General features: G+C 35.1%; 2 protein-coding genes across 2 annotated transcripts in view; one reads left to right on the top strand and one right to left on the bottom strand.

The window, feature by feature from the left end:
* Positions 1-20327, top strand: part of LOC108974823 (unconventional myosin-VIIa-like) — a 106181-nt gene that overhangs the window by 1821 nt on the left and 84033 nt on the right. The window lies entirely within an intron of this gene.
* The window catches only part of LOC108974821 (probable serine/threonine-protein kinase DDB_G0282963), a 76399-nt gene continuing 59278 nt past the window's right edge, over positions 3207-20327 (bottom strand). Inside the window, exons 8-14 of the mRNA XM_018942882.1 lie at positions 17093-17300; positions 16758-16994; positions 16116-16297; positions 13445-13646; positions 12796-12921; positions 12555-12697; positions 3207-6255 (exon numbers count right to left, since the gene is read on the bottom strand). Of these exons, the coding sequence (XP_018798427.1) occupies positions 3207-6255; positions 12555-12697; positions 12796-12921; positions 13445-13646; positions 16116-16297; positions 16758-16994; positions 17093-17300 (4147 nt within the window). The remainder of the gene's footprint in view (positions 6256-12554; positions 12698-12795; positions 12922-13444; positions 13647-16115; positions 16298-16757; positions 16995-17092; positions 17301-20327) is intronic.

Genomic DNA, 20327 nt, shown 5'->3' with positions numbered 1-20327 from the left:
ATACTGTATATATTTTTTATATTCCTTACTTGAGAACTCACTTTTAACTAAGTTTTGTGAGGTGCATTCCTATTATGAACTTGTAATTTGGCTAAATATGTTTATTGTGATTTTTTTTTTCATTCGCATGCAGTTTCTTGTTATTAACACTGAAAATTTTTTGTTTTATTAATTTTTGTTTTATTAGTTAGTGCTATCGATTATGTTACTGTTTGATTGCTTACATCGTTAAGGTAACAAGTTCGTTTTGTTGAGTAATTTTCTTGAATAGCTATGAGTTTATTAATTTTCACTTTTTTGCTGCACTGTTTTTCAATCGTAATATTTTTCTGGTTTTTGGTACTATTATTCAAACTATCCTCTTTTATATACTGCAAGTATTTTTCTGATTTTCTTTTGTCGAACTTCAAAATATTGCATATTTCTATTGCAAAATATGTACTTAAATAAAGAATACGTAAAGCATTAAGTGCTAAAGTTTTTTTTTTCTTAATTTAGTCTTTAAAATAATAGTGGTACTTCTTTAATGTCATATGTTCAGTGGTATGCCTGGGAATTTGACGTAAATCACAATCAGCTCTTTACTCTTTTCTCACGTTTTGTTTATTTCGGCACAAAATGGAAAATGTAAGCACATTTAAATGTATAATTATTTTATTTGCTTGTTTTAAAATGAATTGATTAAATATTTATAGAAAAAACGATGGGTGATAAATAAAGAAGAGCTGACTTATTGCAATATTGCCACAGTGCCCGCATTTGAGTAGCCATTTCGCCACTTTGCCACTATTATATCTGTGAATGACACATTAATATATAAAATGTTAATTTTTTCTATCTTTTCATATATAAATATGGCCCTAATATAACATTCTACTAACTTTCGTTCCGTTTGTTCGAACTATGACCTACGCTATAACTCAACGCTTCAAGTACGCCACTTTTTCGTTTATACAACTTGAAATAAAAATTGTTGATACCTTATTATGATGTTTTTTTGGGATTTTCAGTTAAATGAGCTGAGAGCATATGCATACATACATATGTATATGCATTTTAAAGCTAATTTACTACCATAAAGTTGAGATTTTGCGAAGTCTGTATCTACCGCTAAGTGCGCCTATAATTGCCTTAGAAGTATAAGAACTAAATTCAACACTAATTGCGGCCTCGTCTATGCTATCCGAAAAAATGCTGAGAAATTGAGAAAGAATCCACAATGCATTTACATAATTTTTTTTTTTCGAAAGCGCAATGCGCTTGCCGTTTAGTATATGAGTCAAATGTTCACTAACTTCAACTAGTAGAACAAATATTATCTATAATTTTTGTTTTATATTTTTTTTGGGGGAATTTTTAACGTTGCTAGTAATTTCGGTGATGTCAAAATGACACAAAAAGTTTTGCTTTCAGCGCAAAGTTAATATTTTCATTAAGTTAAAAGTTCGCATATTCGTATATACATACATTTGTACATATGTATAGGTGTATATATATTACTTTTCACTAACTTAAGTAATTAGGTTTGTCAGAAATTTCAAGCAAATAACGTTTTCCCTAAACATTACGTCATATTGTATACTCCTATGTGGTATAATATTTTTTTAAAGATTTTTTAAATCATTTTCTATTATTTTAAGTTTTTATTTGTTTTAAAATTGTGTAACGTCTTATCATACGAAATATGAATTACTTAAATTCATATATATATATAAGTATATATATATATATATATATAAATATATATAGTGTAACTCTGCCATTTAATTCTTAAAATTATCATAAGGATGGTAGTTGCTGTTGTAATGCAGATAGTTGAATGAGATTTGCAATATATATTTGTATGTATGTGTATTTCTTATGCCGTTATACAATAAAATAAAATTTGTTTCCATTTTACAAGTAAGTCCAGCTTTTCTTGCTCGCAACATGTTTAAATCGTACCTAAGTTTGTAAAGGTGTGTATTAGGGTGTGTCAAAAAAAGAATTATTTTACGCTTGGTATGTACTCTGAAAAATACATTAGTTTACAATTTTTCGATTAAAGTTAGCTTTTACGAATATCTATCATCAAAAATCGAAGGAAAAAAAAAAATAATAAAAAAAGTTAAAAAAATTGTCATCGTCAAAAATCAATGAAAAAAAAATAAATTAACAAAAAAAAAATTAAATATCGCCACTCAACAAATCTGAACAAAAATTTGCGACTGAAGTGTTAAGAGATATGTGGGGTAGATGTGTATAAGAGACAGATATATATCCGATAAGACTGTTAGTTTTGCAATTTAAAATAATTTTTTCCTTTCCGTCATAAAATTCAGAAATTAATAAATAAAAAACATTAACAAAAAAATAAATATGTAATATAATAATAAAAAAAAAATAAAAAAATAAGTTTAAAAAAGAATTCCAAAAAATTAAGAGAAAATTTTTATTGCGCAATAAATTTCCCATAAGACTATTAGCCTTGCAATTTAAAATAATTTTTCTTTTCTCTATTATAAAATTCAAAAGAAAAAAATGATTTGATTTAAAATAATCAAAATTTAACCGTTAATATCTTTTAAACGTTTAGGTTTATGAAGAAATCGCATTGGACCTATTTTGTAGAGCATTAAATTTCCTATAAAATCTATGAAATGAGATATAAATTTTTCAGGTAGTTGGGCCCGATATTTGACTTTTCCATCTCCTAATAAAAAAAATTAGAAAACTGAAAGACGGAGGACCTTCCCAGTAGAAATAAGAGCATATATTTGGAGAGACTTGTTTGTAAAGCCTTCAATTTCCGAGCTTATACTTCGAGAGACTTTCTTAGAGGCGTCGTAAGAATCTACTTTTCTGAGAACCAAGCGAAAAAAAATATTGGGTTTTTGTTACACACCCTAGTGTGTACCATACAGTATCGCAAAGAAATATTACTTAAATTTTTATTTTATAAAATGTGTGTAATTAAAAAAATTTTAAAAAAATAATATATTTTTCATGAAAGGAAACATTGCATAATTTCACTATTTAAAAAAAAAAGTTCAACAAGCCTTGCAACTTTCATGCATTCACTTTTGTAATACACGAAAAGCCTCGCTACCGTTTTCTATGCAAATTTCGCTTGCGTTTACTTTTATATATTTTATTTATTTATTTTAGTTATACGTGAGTTATTTGCTTGGGTGTATGTGTGTATGTCTTTACTGAAATTTAGTATATCACATTTTTTCGCCGTTGGTCGAATCCTCCGTCTCGGTTGGACTGATTGGCGACATCTCAACGCTGTCTAGCAGCGGTGTCTTCTCCTCACTGCACTGGCTGCTTTGGGCGTCGTGCATAGCGAAAATCTTTGAGAGCTCGGCGCCACTCAGCGACTGGTGTGTTGGCGAATCGTCGGGGGAACTGTTGTCGTCGGTGGCAGTGCCCGTGCCACTGCCACTGCCACTGTCGCCGCGGCCGGTAGCACCACTGTTGCCGCCGCTCTTATCTGTTAGGTTGACAAAGTGATCAACCGACTTGAAAATAGCGCTGCGCGAGACGTGTGGCAATGCGTCTATCGTGCCGGCAGCAGTGGTGTTGGACGCGTTGGGCGAGGGGGATTGTGCTGTAGCGGTGGAGCTAAAATTTTGATGGCAGGATAGTGTAGCCAAGGAGGTGGTCTTTATATTGGTGGTGCGTAGGCGATTGATGGAGCAGCTGCTCCAGCTATGTTGATTTGGGTTGGCACGTTTAGACTGTTTTTGTTGTTGCTGCTGCTGCTGCTGCTGCTGCTGATATTTCTGCTGTTGCTGGTGATTGTGTTGCATTTGTTGTTGTTGTTGTGTTTTTGCTTGTTTTGTCGACTGATGTGCATTGTAGTGTGTGCGGCGCGCTTGCCCTTGTTGAGTTTGTTGCTGCTGCCGATGCTGCTGTTTCGCGTGTTGGTGTGCATGATGATGATGTTGTTGTTGTTGTTGTTGCTTTTCATTATAATACATATAACCGTAAACATTATTGTCATCATAGAAGCTCATTTCGTCCTCGGAGAAGCAGCATTGCTCACTTCCGCTCATTGTATTATTGATTGCTGTTTGTTTTAATTTCGTTAGTGTGACCAGATGTCGTTCCGAATATGATTTTCGTGCATCCATAATACGTAAATAGTCATTTGTATCACCAAGATCCTCGCTTTTCGAACTGCAGTAACGACGCCCAGCACCGCTTGCACTAGCATTGCCACAGAAGCTGGTGGTCACTGCCAAACCTTGAGCACCACCAACTCCGCCACCAGCACTGAATGCCTGATTCAGTCCAGATATTTCATTGATGGAACTACCACGGTTAAGTGATTGTCGACTTTGGCTGCGACTGCCGTACGAGGAACTGCTATCGTAGTGATTGTCGCGCAACGAAGATGGTGACAGGCGCGCCGAGTGATTGGGCGACGTTTCCAGCAACGAGTCATTGGACTTAGCTATGCGATTCTTCCGATAGAACTTGCTATCGCGCCACATTGTTTGACGCGTGCTAACCGAACCCGATGCCGTAGCGGGACGCTGCATTTCAACGCTGGCTATGACGCTTTTATTGCCCACCGGTGACGTGCTCGTCATTTGATTGGGGGTGTTGTCGTAGACCACTACCTGGCTTGACGTCTTGCTGATGCGGAACGAGGCGTGTGTAAGTTTCTTGTATTTCTCATCGCGCTGCATGTTGACACGATTTTCCGAGTTTGTGCGATCTGCAATCGGCATAAAAGCACTATCAATACGTCGCTCCTCCTCGAGTGAACGGAATGCCATGCGATTGACATTTTTTAAGAGTTTATCGGAAGAGGAGCGCTTATTTGGTGACATATCCTCAAACGAACTGACGCGATATTTTTGTGAGAAGACCTCAATCGTACCGATACGTTTCGATGGTGATGTTGTATAAATAGAGTTTTGATCGTTCACTAGTATTTTGGGTGGGTCGAATTGTTGTGCTTGGGGTAGTGCGGCGCTAGATGAGGATAGTGACGAATTGCTAGAATTAGTAGTGGCAGTGACGAGTATTTTAGGCGAAAGCGAGACGGGAAATTGTTGTGGACGTATGTTGCCTGTAGAGCCGGACGAAGTGGATGCGCCCGAATATGAGCCGGACATGCAATCATCTATGTTCAAAAAGTTACTTGGCGACGTTTCCCGACAAGGCGATGATATGGCCGAATCCTGCGACACCATACTTCTCGGTATGGTTGCTAATTCTAAACAAGTTTCCTTGCCACCTGTTGTTGTTGCTATTATAATATCTTCTACACCCTCATCAATCGGCGAAGATATCGACTGAAAACTACTTATGCGAAAACTGGACGAACCAACCGAAAGATCATTGTCGGTAAGCGATCCGAAAGCTGAATCTTGCGAAGGATTGCTGCGTCCATACTTCAAACACTTGAGTGAGTACTCGAGTCGACGACTCTTTGAATTCTTATAGTTGCACATATCAGCCGTTAGTTGGTGGTTGAATGAACCGCCGGCGGTTACACCATTCGTTGCGGCGGCCGCTGCTGACGTCGATGCTTTTGCATCATCGTTCACATGACTTTGACTATTTGCGTCAACTTGGTGCGCCGATGAATCACTACTAGCCGGGCTGTCATTGTTTGATGTACTGTCATCGGCTTCAAGCTCCAATTGACCTGCCTGTATTGTATTTTCGCCAATGTCCTTATCTTCTTCCACAATAAAGGCTGCAGCTGGCGTTGCGACAGCGGTAGCAGCTGAAGCAGCACCGGCGGTTGTTGAAGCAATACTTGTGCTACTACTCGACGAGCAGCGACCAGCACTTGAACCCAATGTTGGTGCATTCAAATTATTGCTGGAGCTACAACGTATTGTTGGCAAATGTGCTGGCAGTGGCGGTGAAGACGGTGACTCTATGTGCCTTTGCTGTCGTGACTGTTGTGTTGACTTTTGATTTTCTTGAGTACTATAGATATTGTCATCGGATTGGGTGGTGGTATTCTCACAATAATGCAAGGGTGATGATTCAATCGTGTCAAAGTCCAGCTGTTTGTTCTCCCTAAAAGGATGATTTTGTGTGTGATATTGGCGTTGGTGTGATAATGCTGTGAACTGGTCGTAGTAGTGTTGCGGATAGGAATGATGCTGACGTTGGTGATAGTTTTGTATGCGTTGCAGCTGTTGTAAGCGTTGTTGGTGGTAGTTGCCATCGACGAGTATTTCATCAAGTAATCCTTCCTCCGAGTCGCTAGATATGTCGAAAGAGTCCATTGTTCGACTATAGCTGTCAGGTGTTTTCGAAACGATAACGAAACGAAAATTTAAGAGAGAAAGTTCATTAGAGTATTCGCAACTTTGTTGGTAGGTAGCAAAATACGTTACATAATGCATAAATAGTACTTCAATAAGTATCAGCTATTCACTCGCTCAATATTGAATGAGTTGGAGATGCTGTGTGTGGCTGTGAGTTTGTGAGTGCGAACATTGAGAGAAGAGAATGAGCAATGTGATACGCCAATACATTTAAGTAAGCAAAGAGCATACATCAGAAAGCAAAATACATACCACAAGACAACAAGAAAAAATATTAAATAATTTGAAAATACTATTATAAAATAAAAAAAAAAGATTATATACTGCAAATACCTAGTAAAATAATATTTTTGCGATAATATAAAATATAGAATATGTAAGTACTGAGTCGGAAAGTAATGGTTTGAGACATTTTCTTCTACCAGGCTTCTAGTTTAAGAAAACACTATGCATAATTTTATTGGTGTCTTAACTTATTATTTCATACATACAGCGTCTACCAATAGTTATGACGTGATTTTGACAGCTCGTGGCGGCCATGTTTGTTTCCGGTTTTTTGTCAAATTTTGTCAATGTGTTCAGTAAGGTTTGCCATTTTATAATATCACGTTTCACTTTGGTAAAATGCTTGGAAATTGTTTAAGAATTGTTTGTAATTGATTGTTGAGTGCCGACTGTAAGAGCTCTACGCGAAAGACATTCTCCAATGAAGTAGAGGTCTTCCTCTACTTCCCCCTACGGGTACTGCATCGAGTACTTCCAGAGCAGGAGTGTTTTCATACAGCTCCTCGTTCTACCGAATGCGATATTCGCCGGTGCCAATGCGCAAAGGACCATAAATCTTCCGCAGAACCTTTCTAACAAGAACTCGTAACATATACTCATCAGATGTTCTCATCGTCCATGCCTCTGCACAATACAGCAGGACTGGAATAATGAGTAAGTTATAGAGTTTGGTCTTCATTCGTCGAGAAAGGACTTTACTTCTCAATTGCCTACTCAACGCGAAGTAGCATTTTTTGTTGTTGATGTTAATACTGTTTCCAAGATACACGAAATTATTTACGACTTCGAAGTTATGACTGTTTGTTTGATGACAAGATATAATTGAATAAATGTATCCAGCAGTAGATTGAATAAGTCGTAGATAATATGGAAACCTCGTTTGGTATCGAACGGTTCGGAGAGGTTTTCCCGATCATGACGTAGCTTTTGATTTTTCTCTACGTCAGTTTACACAGCCGTATTAGTTTTGCGGAGATACCAAATTCATAGCGACATAAACGCAACTACTTTTCATGCTGTCAAAAGAATTTTTAAATTCGACGAAGAGGTGATGTGGTCGATCTTTTTTTCACGGGTCTTGATTTTCCAGGCCTAAAGCCACACTGATAAGGTTCAATCACTTTGTTGACTGGGGACTTTAATATTTCACACAATACGCTTTATAGAACCTTATATGTGATGTTGAGGAGGCTTATCCCTTCCTATCGTCGGGCATGCTTTCGTTTTACCATATTCTACATCAGCTCGCAACCCCAAAAATCCATCGTTTGGTCATCATCGCACCATACTTATTTCGAAATGAGACAGAAAATACCCTTACTATCAATAGCGAGCGTTATAACACGATGTTGACCGAATTTTATTGCCCGAAATTATATGAAATCTCTATTTCTAACAAGACGGTGCGCCGTCTCATACAATTCAAGGAGCGCGAGGAGCTCAAAGGCAGCATTAAGCGCCGAAACTTCAGCATAAATTCTTCATGGGTCCGGATGCAAGCGGTGTTTAAATCAAAAATGTCTAAAATTATTTGCTTAGTAAAAAATAAAACAGAACACATTTTGACCAAATTTGGGCGTCTAATTTAATTTTAACATCACGTCGTTGTTGTATACTTTTTTATTTGAAATATTTTACTGTTTATATTTTTTTTTTGTTAATAAAAAGCTGTATAAGCTTTGTATAGGAAAGATAGCTGCATGGAAATTATTTACAAATAAAAGTAAATATAAAAATAAGCATACACAGACATACATTCATATATACCTTAAAAGTGCACAAAATGTTGTTTTACTTTGTTTACGGAAATTTATTCTCTTATTAACCAAGTACAACAAAAAACCATACAAGCACGAACATGCAACACTGTTTCGAATTAAGGAAAGTGTAACTAATGCATTACAACTATACATATGTATATATATATAATACATGACATACAAAAGCGAAACAAAAAGCGGCAAACAGAAACTCAACAAAATCAACGAATTGAGCAACAAATTAGAATTAAACATTTTATGTAAAATTAACAACAAGTATCATAAATGAAATTGATTCAAATAGTAGATGTAACATTTTACTGTACTTTACTACTCTCTTACACACTGGCTGCAATTGCATGTTGCATATAAAAATTTTGCGAGTAAAATTTTGGTTTTGTGTGGTACTGTTTGTTTTTGGTGTTCTTGTGATAACGTTTACTTTTCTTATTGCGTGTTGTATTTTTTTACTATAAAATATTAATAATATATAAAATAAATCACACTTACCACTTCGACTAATATTTGCACATTAAATTTATATGTAGTAGTAGTAGTAGAAGATTTAATTAGTAGTAGGTAGGTGGAGGTACATAGGCTGTTGGGTTGTTTTGTCAGTTGTTGTTGTTATGAAGGTACGAGTAGGTACTGTATCCAGTTTTTAATTTGATTGTGGTAAACAAAACCGCAAAATAGGCAATTTAGTAATATATATTGCATCCATAAGTAGTAGTAGTAGTAGTAGTAGTAGTACAAGTGGTAGAGATTGTTGTATTTTTATTTTTGAGCTTAATTGTATGCATTTCTAAAAATGTTAGTACATACGAAAGACTTCATAGGGCGCAGTTGGAGCACTGTATATATTTTGGTAACATATAATTATCTGAATTAATTGTAAAATGTGGCTACAATGTTTGAACATAGGCAAAATATAATAATAAAAATTATCAAATAACAATTTTGTTTGTAAATAAAAACAAAATTTTACAGCAAAACACCCACAAAACACAAATTGTTGATTATAATTATTGAATTAGTAAATAGAAGTAATAGAAAATTAATTATTGAGTCACTAAGTGTTGAAGCTTTTTAGTTGTTTTTAAGTAAAGTTCATTTTCTAAACATAACAAACATTTAATATGAACAAATCTTAGTTAATTTTAGTAAAGTAGAGAAAACAATTAAACATGCTCACGTATTCTCAATGTTACAGCTAGTTGGAGCGTATTAATATTTATCAGATATTTTTTTTTTCAAAACATTTTAAAAAGTGGAAATCAAGGAAATTTTTAACGTTGTGTCCGGCAGCAAGCAAAGTGTGGCAAAGTTATATGCAGACATAAGCAAAGGAGGTCACGAAAACCGACGCTCAGCTTAGTTTAGTGTTGTTTCAAAGAAATTAATTTTGCAAGTATAATTGCGAGTCAGATATAATTAGTGGCTTCATGTCGTAGTAATTTTACTTAATGTTTCGAGTTCACGGGAATTATGTTTAAAACCAAATGAATCGTGCTTCTTTATTTATTTGCCCAACTTGGTACGATGGCTTCAAAGCTGGCACGATTTCTGACATTCTTTATAAAGCGTATTTTTGGAGGTATACAACTTTTATTAGGAACTGACCTTTAGGAGGACCTACGTAAAAAGCAGTCTTGCGGTTTCTTGGATAACCAAAAAAAAAAAAAAAAAAAAATAAAAAAAGTATGGAAGGAATAAGTTCGGGTGCAACAGAAAATTTTACACTCTTGCACCTTGCAGGAATGACAGGCAGTAAAATACCTTAGGATGCTCATATAAATATATATAAGCATGTATATTATTTATGTTATATGTATATGGGCCGCATTCCGATCAAACAAAAAAATAACTATTTCTTTTATTTTTTAACGACCCGAAAATTGTGTACAAAAAATTTTGAAGTTTTGCAATTTTATGTAAAGAACTTTAAGCTTTCTGATAAAAGTATTTTAAAAATTCAAAAAAAAATTCAAAATAAAAAAAAACGTGTTTTTTGGTTTTCGTTTAATGGGGTTCTGTGGGCGTGTTATTGGTACGATTACGCTCATGAGCAAAACCGTCCGTTTTATGGTGCCGAGAAATATGTGTACCAAGTTTCATTAACAATTTGAAAAAATAAGTAGTAGAAAACGAGATATTTGACAAAAAGATAAATTAGGAAATTGTAAAATCGAGAAGCTTCCAGTTAAAATTAAGAGCTCATACTCAGCGAGATTTCCGTAGAGGTGTCGAAAAAATCGTGTTTTTTACCCACCCTTGTATACATATGAAAATAATCGAGTTCTTTCAAGGTTCACTAATGGTTATATCGGGTGATTTTTTAAGAGCTTGATAACTTTTTTAAAAAAAAAAACTCATAATATTTGCAAAATCTCATCGGTTCTTTATTTGAAACGTTAGATTGGTTTATGACATTTACTTTTTGAAGATAATTTCATTTAAATGTTGACCGCGGCTGCGTCTTAGGTGGTCCATTCGGAAAGTCCAATTTTGGGCAACTTTTTCGAGCATTTCGGCCGGAATAGCCCGAATTTCTTCGGAAATGTTGTCTTCCAAAGCTGGAATAGTTGCTGGCTTATTTCTGTAGACTTTAGACTTGACGTAGCCCCACAAAAAATAGTCTAAAGGCGTTAAATCGCATGATCTTGGTGGCCAACTTACGGGTCCATTTCTTGAGATGAATTGTTCTCCGAAGTTTTCCCTCAAAATGGCCATAGAATCGCGAGCTGTGTGGCATGTAGCGCCATCTTGTTGAAACCACATGTCAACCAAGTTCAGTTCTTCCATTTTTGGCAACAAAAAGTTTGTTAGCATCGAACGATAGCGATCGCCATTCACCGTAACGTTGCGTCCAACGGCATCTTTGAAAAAATACGGTCCAATGATTCCACCAGCGTATAAACCACACCAAACAGTGCATTTTTCGGGATGCATGGGCAGTTCTTGAACGGCTTCTGGTTGCTCTTCACCCCAAATGCGGCAATTTTGCTTATTTACGTAGCCATTCAACCAGAAATGAGCCTCATCGCTGAACAAAATTTGTCGATAAAAAAGCGCGAAACACATTTCGAACCGAACACTGATTTTGGTAATAAAATTCAATGATTTGCAAGCGTTGCTCGTTAGTAAGTCTATTCATGATGAAATGTCAAAGCATACTGAGCATCTTTCTCTTTGACACCATGTCTGATATCCCACGTGATCTGTCAAATACTAATGCATGAAAATCCTAACCTCAAAAAAATCACCCGATATGAACCTTAATAATCTTAAGTCATATAAGTGGCTTTATATCGAAAATAGCGTGAAGAATATTGGTTTCTCTAAACTAATCTCTCATACAYAATTTGACCGTTATCAGTCTAATTAAAGTACAACTCCAAATTTAACACCCTTTATAAACCACTAATTTCATATTTTTTAATGATAATGGAGAAACCGGTTTTAATTGCCACCAATATTCCGTAAACATGCTAAATTAGAGCGGTCGAGCGCGCGTAATTTTGCTTTATGCCAGAGTTGGCGCTATAAACTTTTTCATTTATCTGCTAATTAAATGAGCTACTCGGTAGGGTAGTTGTATAGCTGGGATAATGCACCGCGCTGGCGATTTACACTGCGAACGCGCCAAAAACCGTTGCTCTTTCCACTTTGTAAGCTGGGACACAGCACAGGTTTATGCGAGTAATCAGCAAACACCAAATAAAAAATTTACACTGACAAAACACAAAGAAACTACTATAAATATGTGATGAAAATGTATGTATTATGTATCAGGATGAGGAAAGAATGGCGTTGTTGTTAACAACAATGGTGACGATGACAACACGCATACAATTGAACTCTTACGAATAGATGTGATGGATGAATGGTGAATATAACGCGGAACTTCAGTACAAAAATAACAATGAAAGTGACAGAAATATGGAAAATTTGCAGTAGAGAACTAGTGAATAGTTATGCGTAAGATATGAAAGTCAGACGATTGATGTGTGTTTGAGTGTGTATATGACACTAAAACATTGTATGGGTGCTTTGAGGGGTGAGATGCAACATAAAACTGTTATATATTACTTTTCTTTGTTAAGATTTTAATGATGAAAATTGATATTTGGCGCTTGATATCTAGGCTATTTTTTATGTTTGCGCTTAAATATAGCGGTGTGTGTGTGTGTATGTTTGTACGTCTATTTAAATAAACACTTACCCGCGTCGACCGTCGCGTGGCGTTGATGGCGGTGTGCTCGGTGAGCTCATTTCGCTAAGTGAACTACCGAGCGATGCACATTGTCGCTTCTTAACGGCATACAAGAGATTGAGTGTGGATCTGCTTAGGCTCGGCTTGATTGTCTACACAGCACACACATATATAAATTTATTTTAAATACAATGAATGCATAAATTTGTAAGTCTTCAATGACAACTTTTTGCTTTTCAGTGATACTTACGCTAAAGCAGGGACCACGTAATTCACGCAAATCGATGCTTCTGAAGAGATCACATAAGACTAGGTCTTCGACGGAGGGGCATACACCGCTTGGCGGTTCGAATATTAAGCCAAGTACATCTAAAATCTGTTTTCGTTATAGAGAAAAGTTTAATAAATTACTCAGAAGCTTAAAAAATATATACACAAAAATTATAACAATGGGAGGGTTTACTAAGTTCAAGAATTTTTAAGTATTTCTGGTATTATTTTTTTTTAAGTTTAATTTTTTTTCTTTTTTTTTTTTTAATAACAGAGCTTAGTAAATGTGTTTTTTAATTAGCGCTGACACCCTTTTCTACTAAGTTAAACGTAAAAGAAAACATTAACGAAAAATAAAGTCGTCTAAAAGCTGCGAAAATTCCTTGAAAAAGCAGTTCGTGAGATATTGATTGCTGGAAAGTGAACTAAGTAATCACTGTTCACCCTACTTTATACTTATTATTATATTTTTAATATGTCAAACAGAGATAAAGTAGTAATTTGGGGCCATATTATAAAACCTAAATATAAAACTAAGAAAATTTACTAAAAATGTATTTCAATTATAAAAAATCCAAATTTTGGAATTTTTGCAACATTTTATAAAAGTAAAGAAGTCTTAAACTCACTTGTGGGTAATGCTCTAATTCCATTTCGAGCACCCGCATGGACGGTTTGGGTGTGGTCATTTCCTGACCGGTACACATTTCATATAACAAATGACCGAAGCAAATGATATCGACATTTTCGATTTCCGTTGTACTGCGCGACCACATGACAGCGTTAATGCGCGAACTAAGTCCGAGCAGACCGTTCTCCAGGCCGGACAGTCTTAGAAAGCATAAGAATAGAATATTTTAAATATATAAAACATATTTTTGTGTTATATTAAATTGTTGAATACCATGTATAATATTGTAAAACAACGAGGCTTAAAATGTTGCTCATACGCCCTGTTCAGTCTCTGTTATAAATCTTATAAAGAGAGCATTGAAGAATTGTTGCTTATTACATTTTTGTATGAAGTAACAAGATTAAAAAAAAAAAATTCATAAAATGACGTCTTCTCAAAATTTAAGGTCCATTTTTACAATTTTTTTAACTCTCTCAATTTTTTGATGACAGAGTTCTTGTTGGGGTTACCTCGTCCGCACTTGAATGGTAAGATTCAAGTAGGTTTGATCGACGTGCCGTTTCGATGGGGTCGGACCAAAGAGAGAGAGGGTTTTAAATGAGCAGGTTCCATGGACATGCAAAGAGGTGTTTGGCGGCATGAGGGGACTGGTCATATGCTGGTCATATATTTTATTTGGTATGACGGGGTCGATTCGGGATAAATGAAAGTTAAACCTCTTACAGCATCAAAAACAAAGTTACGCAAATGTAGTTCTAAAGTCTAGTGGCAACTGGAGCTTTTCATCTCCTATGGGTGGCGGTTTGACTTCAAGTACGGGTGAGAGTCGATGCATGGCGTTCAGTGCGTATGTACGCCTGTTGCGTAGTCTTATCAGCGCATTGTTCGCTTTCGTCGACATAATCGAGGAAGGTCCCCTTGATGCTTCTAAGAAATGGCTCAGTTTTAAGCAGACGACTGCAGGGTTGTTTCTGCAAAAAACTGCTTGGAGAGAAGTGCATTGTGTTTCTTGATCGGTAGCTTTTAGGCATTACTATGAAGGTGTCCCAACGGAGACATCATTATGTTCGTGTAAAATCCTTGAATTCCAAGTGAAGTGAAGTGGTATCTAATTGGCGTCACGTAGCGAAAAAAGAAATGACTGGCGCGCGGYTGTTAACTCGGCTATAATCGCGTAAGCGGTGACTACGCCAATCAAGAAGAAGAATAAGAAGAAAATCCTTGAATTGTTGATCTAAAACTACGGGCCGTTTTCGACGGATGTTCTCACCAAATCGCTTTAATACGGGACAAATTCATGATGCACCAAACCACGAATATCGAAAAGAACGATGACCATCACGTTGATTTTTGAGCGGTGTGGTTTTTTGAGTTTCCGCTTGTTTTTTTTTTCTCCATTCCGATGGTTTTTGAATATTTTGCATGTCAAACTCATAAACCCATGTCTCATCGGTAGTTATAACGCTGTCCATGAAAGTGTGATCAGAATTCCCACTATCAAGCTTGCCCAAAGAGACCTGTTTAAGAGACTCTTTTTGCAAAAAATTCAGCTTTATCGGGACGAGTCGAGCAAGAACGAGTTTCTTACCCAAAATATCCACTAAAATCCTTCGAACGGGCTTGCGAGATGATTTTCAAACACCATATTCACTATTTTAAATTTTTTTATCAGGTGAATCGCAACGCAGTACTGGAGCATACCGACTTAAGCAGCTGCTGTAAACAAACAGGTTGACAGATTGCGCTCATATTTGGCATAGTAATTAAGGACAGTCCTACCAACTTAGCAAAATATAAATTTTTTTTTTAAATATCGTCAACCCGAGGAATGTAATTACAGTTTCCAATTGCTTTTTTGTCGCAGTGTATAAAATTTTTTTTTTTTTTTTTTTTTAATTTATGGATTAGAATACGCTTTAATTTATATAATTTGAGCGTGCATTAAATTCAAAATAGACGCATAGTCGCTACATTCCACCCAACTCTGTCTAACTTAATTAATTTCATTTGTTCAAAAAACTGTTGTGAAAACGGTGAAACTTTAATGCAATTGCATATTCATACTTGTACTTAGAATTTGCATTTTGCATCTAATTGTGTCTTTGTTTGTTAGTTGAAGTGGCTTAACCTACTTTTGTAACACACTCAGCAAGTTGAAGTGCTCTAATATTTGGTTGACAGGGCGATCGTCAGCAACAGAATTTGAAGCACAGTTCTGCATTCAGACATGGTGAATGTCGAAATACGGATTCATAATACAAACATATCATATATGTATGTATTTACTTTATAGATTTTGTGTGATTTGAAAAACATTCTAGCGAATATCTGATCAAAGGCAGGTTTAGAGATATGATGGTAAGTAGATAGAGAGATAAGAGAAAATGTGTTGTAATCACCTATTTCTCTTTGCTTTGAGCTCTGACTTTTTTTTGTGAAATATTTGTCCTTAAAAACTAAATCTATATTAAAAATTGATTTTTATACGGAATGTTTAAAAATATGCAGTTGAGCTCACTACTTTTGCGCATTTTTCTTTAAATGCTTATTTATTGAAGACTGCTTTATTTTTAACCATTCTGCCTTTTAACCTATAATTTATGCACGCGACATATGTGAAAGCGCCCATATGAGAGCAATTAATTCAGTTTGTGAAGTGTACCCACCTGGCGGCGCCATTTTGTAGAATCACATTTCCGCTATGCAAATGTCCGTGCAGTGGGAAGCCGCGCTCTTTCAGAAACAGCAACGCCTCCAAGATTTGTCGACCCAGCCGCTGAACTTGTGAGACGGGCAAACCGTTGGGTTTGCGTGTATATTTGCGTGCCCACGGCTCGTTCCATTGCGCCTAGAGCGGCAGCATGCAATTAAAGCGGATTTAAAAGAAAACATATAAAAATAAATGAAAATGAAAATGCTAAAGTAAACTGTATATGAAATAGTGGCGCAATAAAGTAATTGCTGCAAAGCGGACTAAAATAAACGAGGTACACTTGAGGCCAATGCCATTACAACATATGTACATGCGAACACATATGCGTGTGCTATACTCATTAGGGTGGGTCAGGTACGATGAAAAATTGCTTCATAGACACCACTAAGATAGTAGGTGGGAAGAGAGAGATGTAAATTTCTGTTTCTGATTCTATGAGAAAGTAGAGTAAGAGCTCATACTTGGAGAGCTTTTCGTAGAGGTGTCTAAGAATCTATTTTTCGTGTTTTTTGACTCTCCCTTATGCACATTTACATATGTGTCGACATATAGGGCAACACCTGTGTATATCGAAAGAAATATGCGTTTGGTTTACCCTATAAATTAAATCCTTTAAGCTACCACGTGAATTGAATGGCGTCACCAGACAGGCAAAATTACTTGAGCCAAGCTGTAGAAAACCCAAATCCAATATCGGATATATGTAAGGGTGATGCAGTGAGCCGAGCAATTCCATTAGCATGGGTTTCGGATTCTCATTGGCGGGCAAATCCTCGAAGGCGACACAGTCCGGTGGGAGTGGCAATAGTGTCAGTAGACGATCCGTGCGTACCTGTCAATAACGGCAGTTAGTGTGTAAAGCGTTATATATATGTATGTGTTATATAAAACAATTCATGTGCGTATGTACTGTTGTTAGAAGCTACTTACCGTCGCATCGGTCACGAGAAACCAATTCTTGCCATGACGCGAGCCAATTTCATCCAAATGTGCGATTATCTCGTAACGACCATTCGAGTTCTGCACCCACTCCTGCAATGCGTTAAGTGCGCGCTCGCGTTGTGCACGCTCACGTGGACTGCGCTCCACAATGCCATTGCCGCTATCCAGCGCCGAGTATTGATATTTCAAATTTGGCCTGAAAATTGAATAAAATTTTCGAAAATGCGGCAAACTCTGGCTTAAATAGGTACGGGTGTCTACTATAAAGCCGGTGGTGGGATCAAAAGGAGGGTTGGGTTGGCGACGATGGACAAAATAATATATATAAACACTTAAATAACGCTACATTTAATTGATTTTGAGGGAGGGTTGTTGGGGGGCGTGTTTTTCAAAATATAGAAATTTTAGCTATATAATTTCGTTAACTAATTTCAATAACATATTGCACATAATAATAAAATTTTTGAATTTTTTTTGGTTTCTAATTATTATTATTATTATTTTTTATAAAATATAATTATTTACTAAATCTAAGAAAAACTTAATTTAATAATGTTTTGTAAAAAAAATGTCTTTGCTGTAAATGGCAATTGTTGCTGACTAACGTTTCTAATTATGAAGAAGAAGTTTATGTGGGTTGCGTTGCTTAGAACTGAGTTAAGTTATTATTAAGGCGAGTTGCTTAGCTTTTCTGCTGAGAATAAAGATAATAATTAGATTTTTATTAAGAGTGGCTGATAATTTTTTAGTTTCTAGGTTTTGAACATTTTTAAAACTTTTTGAAATAATATTTTAATTTTTTTAAATAAATTGTTTTTAATATTTTTTTAATAATTAATTTTTTTTCAAATATTTTTCTTACAGTTAAAGTTTTGAAAATTTTTTTACCCTATTTAATTATTTTAAAATAATTTAACTTTTTTAAAAAATAAAAATAATTTAAGGGCTTTTGAACATAAAGGAACTAATTTTAGAAAGAAGTTCCAAATTCATTTTAAATTTGTAGGTAATAATTGGTGTTTCGGTATGTCATTTTCAATTCTTTTTGAAACTTAATTTTTTGTCTGTTAAAATATTCCAAATTCATTACAGTTTTGTAGGTAATAATGGATGTTCCGTTATGTAACTTTTAATGCAGTTTGAAAAGATACTCAATGTAATTAAAATCGATATTTTTCGATAAATTCATATATTTAAAAACTCATGTTCCATAACCGCACAATTTTTTCGGGTCACATACTCGTACGAACCTACAAACTTTCTCCACATAATAGAAATTAACAGTAGTCACCAACATACAGGCATAGTATACATATGTATGTTTACTGTTATTTGATAGCGCAATTTGAAAAACACCGTTACACACATACGTATTTCGTCGTCCGTGTATTTTTTATACATACATACATAGGCATACAAGCATATGCCATGCAATGTGCTGTCACCGGTCACATACGTCGGACAACCGGTTTACCGCGTATAAGTGGCAGTGGCAGCACAGTACAGCGTAGCACAACCGTTGACAAATGATGGCACAAAGCGACGGTATGGCACAGCGGAAACGGAAGAGGAAAAATATCAACCATTCACGGTGGATAATCACAAAATGCGCCGGCAAAGTCTCGTTAGTTGTTCGATTATCTTATTAAAATTGGAAATGCCTGCAAATCTTCTCTGCGCTGACATTCACATACTCATAAGTGATACTAAGCTAAATGATATGTAGTTCTGTGTACTATTTTTAAGAAATTTTCGAAATTTGCTTTGTTTTTAATAGAAAAGTTGTTATGAAAAATTTTATATTCATTCTTATTTTAATTATGCGTAAACATTTTAATTTTTTTATGACGTTGAAACATATAATATTATTAAGAAAACATAGAGCAGCAAAACACATATGTTTTTAGGCAAAGCAGTTTCATTAGAGAAAATAGAAAACATGTGAAGATTTTGTAGAAAGTATTTGTGTGTTGATTTTGTGTCTTATAAAGTGAAGAGTCTGTATAGAGTGAATATTTATTGTACAAAATTCTTTTTTATCTGTGCAAAATCTTGGTAAATGTAAATATAAAAAGAGCTTTAAAAAATTGACAGGTGGAAAAAGCGAGCGACATCAAAAGCCATTAAAATGAGAATTATTTAACTACATAGTTTGAAGTAAATGTATTTATTTAAAAAAAAGTGATATTTTTATGACTTTCAAAATACTACAACCTGAGTAGTAAAAAAATTTAAAATATAGTTTTCAAAACTTAGAAAGCCATAGCTTGTTATTATTTCAACTAAATAACAAGAGCATATCTTTTTATTTGCCTTTGTTGTGTCTTAGGTGTTAGTGTTAAACAAAATAGAAGAAGCAGTAGAAAAATAACCTTTGATCTCTATTTTTATGATTGAAATTTGTCTGCATAAGATTTTCGGTTTGTTAAAGAAATGAATAAAAGTTTAACAAGGCAGAAAGTTAACTTATTTATATGCGACTATACATATTCTTCTTCTTATTGGCATATACACCGCTTAGGTGGTTATAGTCGTCTATACATACACCTAACTAAATCTGAAAAACTAACGGGTTAATGATTTCTACCAATGATACACGTTTTACTGGTTCTGTCTATCAACGGTTTTCGATATAGACAACCTTCAATTCGAATTGAGGTAACTTAATAACAAACAAAGTAAAAATTAACATCGTAATTCCCTTCACATATACAGAAGGTTCCTTACAGGAACCAATCCTACAATTTGTATGACAGCTATATGCTATAGTCATCCGATCTGAACGATTTCTTAGAAGATTGTGATATCTTAGAGAAGAACCCATTACAAATTTCTTGAAGATATCTCGTCAAATGAAAAAGTTTTCCATAAAAGCACTTTATTCAAGTTGTTCAGCTTGTACGGCAGCTATATGCTATAGTGAGACGATCTGAACAATTCTTTCGAAGATTGCATTATTATCTTAGATAATCATTCGTGCCGAATTGAAGATATATCGTCAAATGAAAAAATTTTCCTTGTGACATGTACATTTAATAATATAATATCTCCGACATTTTATACTGTGTGTTACAAACTTTGTGGCGAACTAAATATACCATGTTCAGGGTATACGGGGTATAAAAACAGTGAGGAGGTCGGTCAACAATATTTACTGGCAGCTTAATACACTACTCGAGTCACTTGTTATGTGCGAAAATCCTTGGCGCCTTTGCGAATCACA

The sequence above is a fragment of the Bactrocera latifrons genome, unplaced genomic scaffold (assembly GCF_001853355.1).
Source record: "Bactrocera latifrons isolate USDA-ARS-PBARC rearing strain unplaced genomic scaffold, ASM185335v1 scaffold_59, whole genome shotgun sequence".
Lineage (NCBI taxonomy): Eukaryota > Metazoa > Arthropoda > Insecta > Diptera > Tephritidae > Bactrocera > Bactrocera latifrons.
Note: the sequence above shows the minus strand (reverse complement) of the source record. Positions and strands in the feature narration are given on the sequence as shown.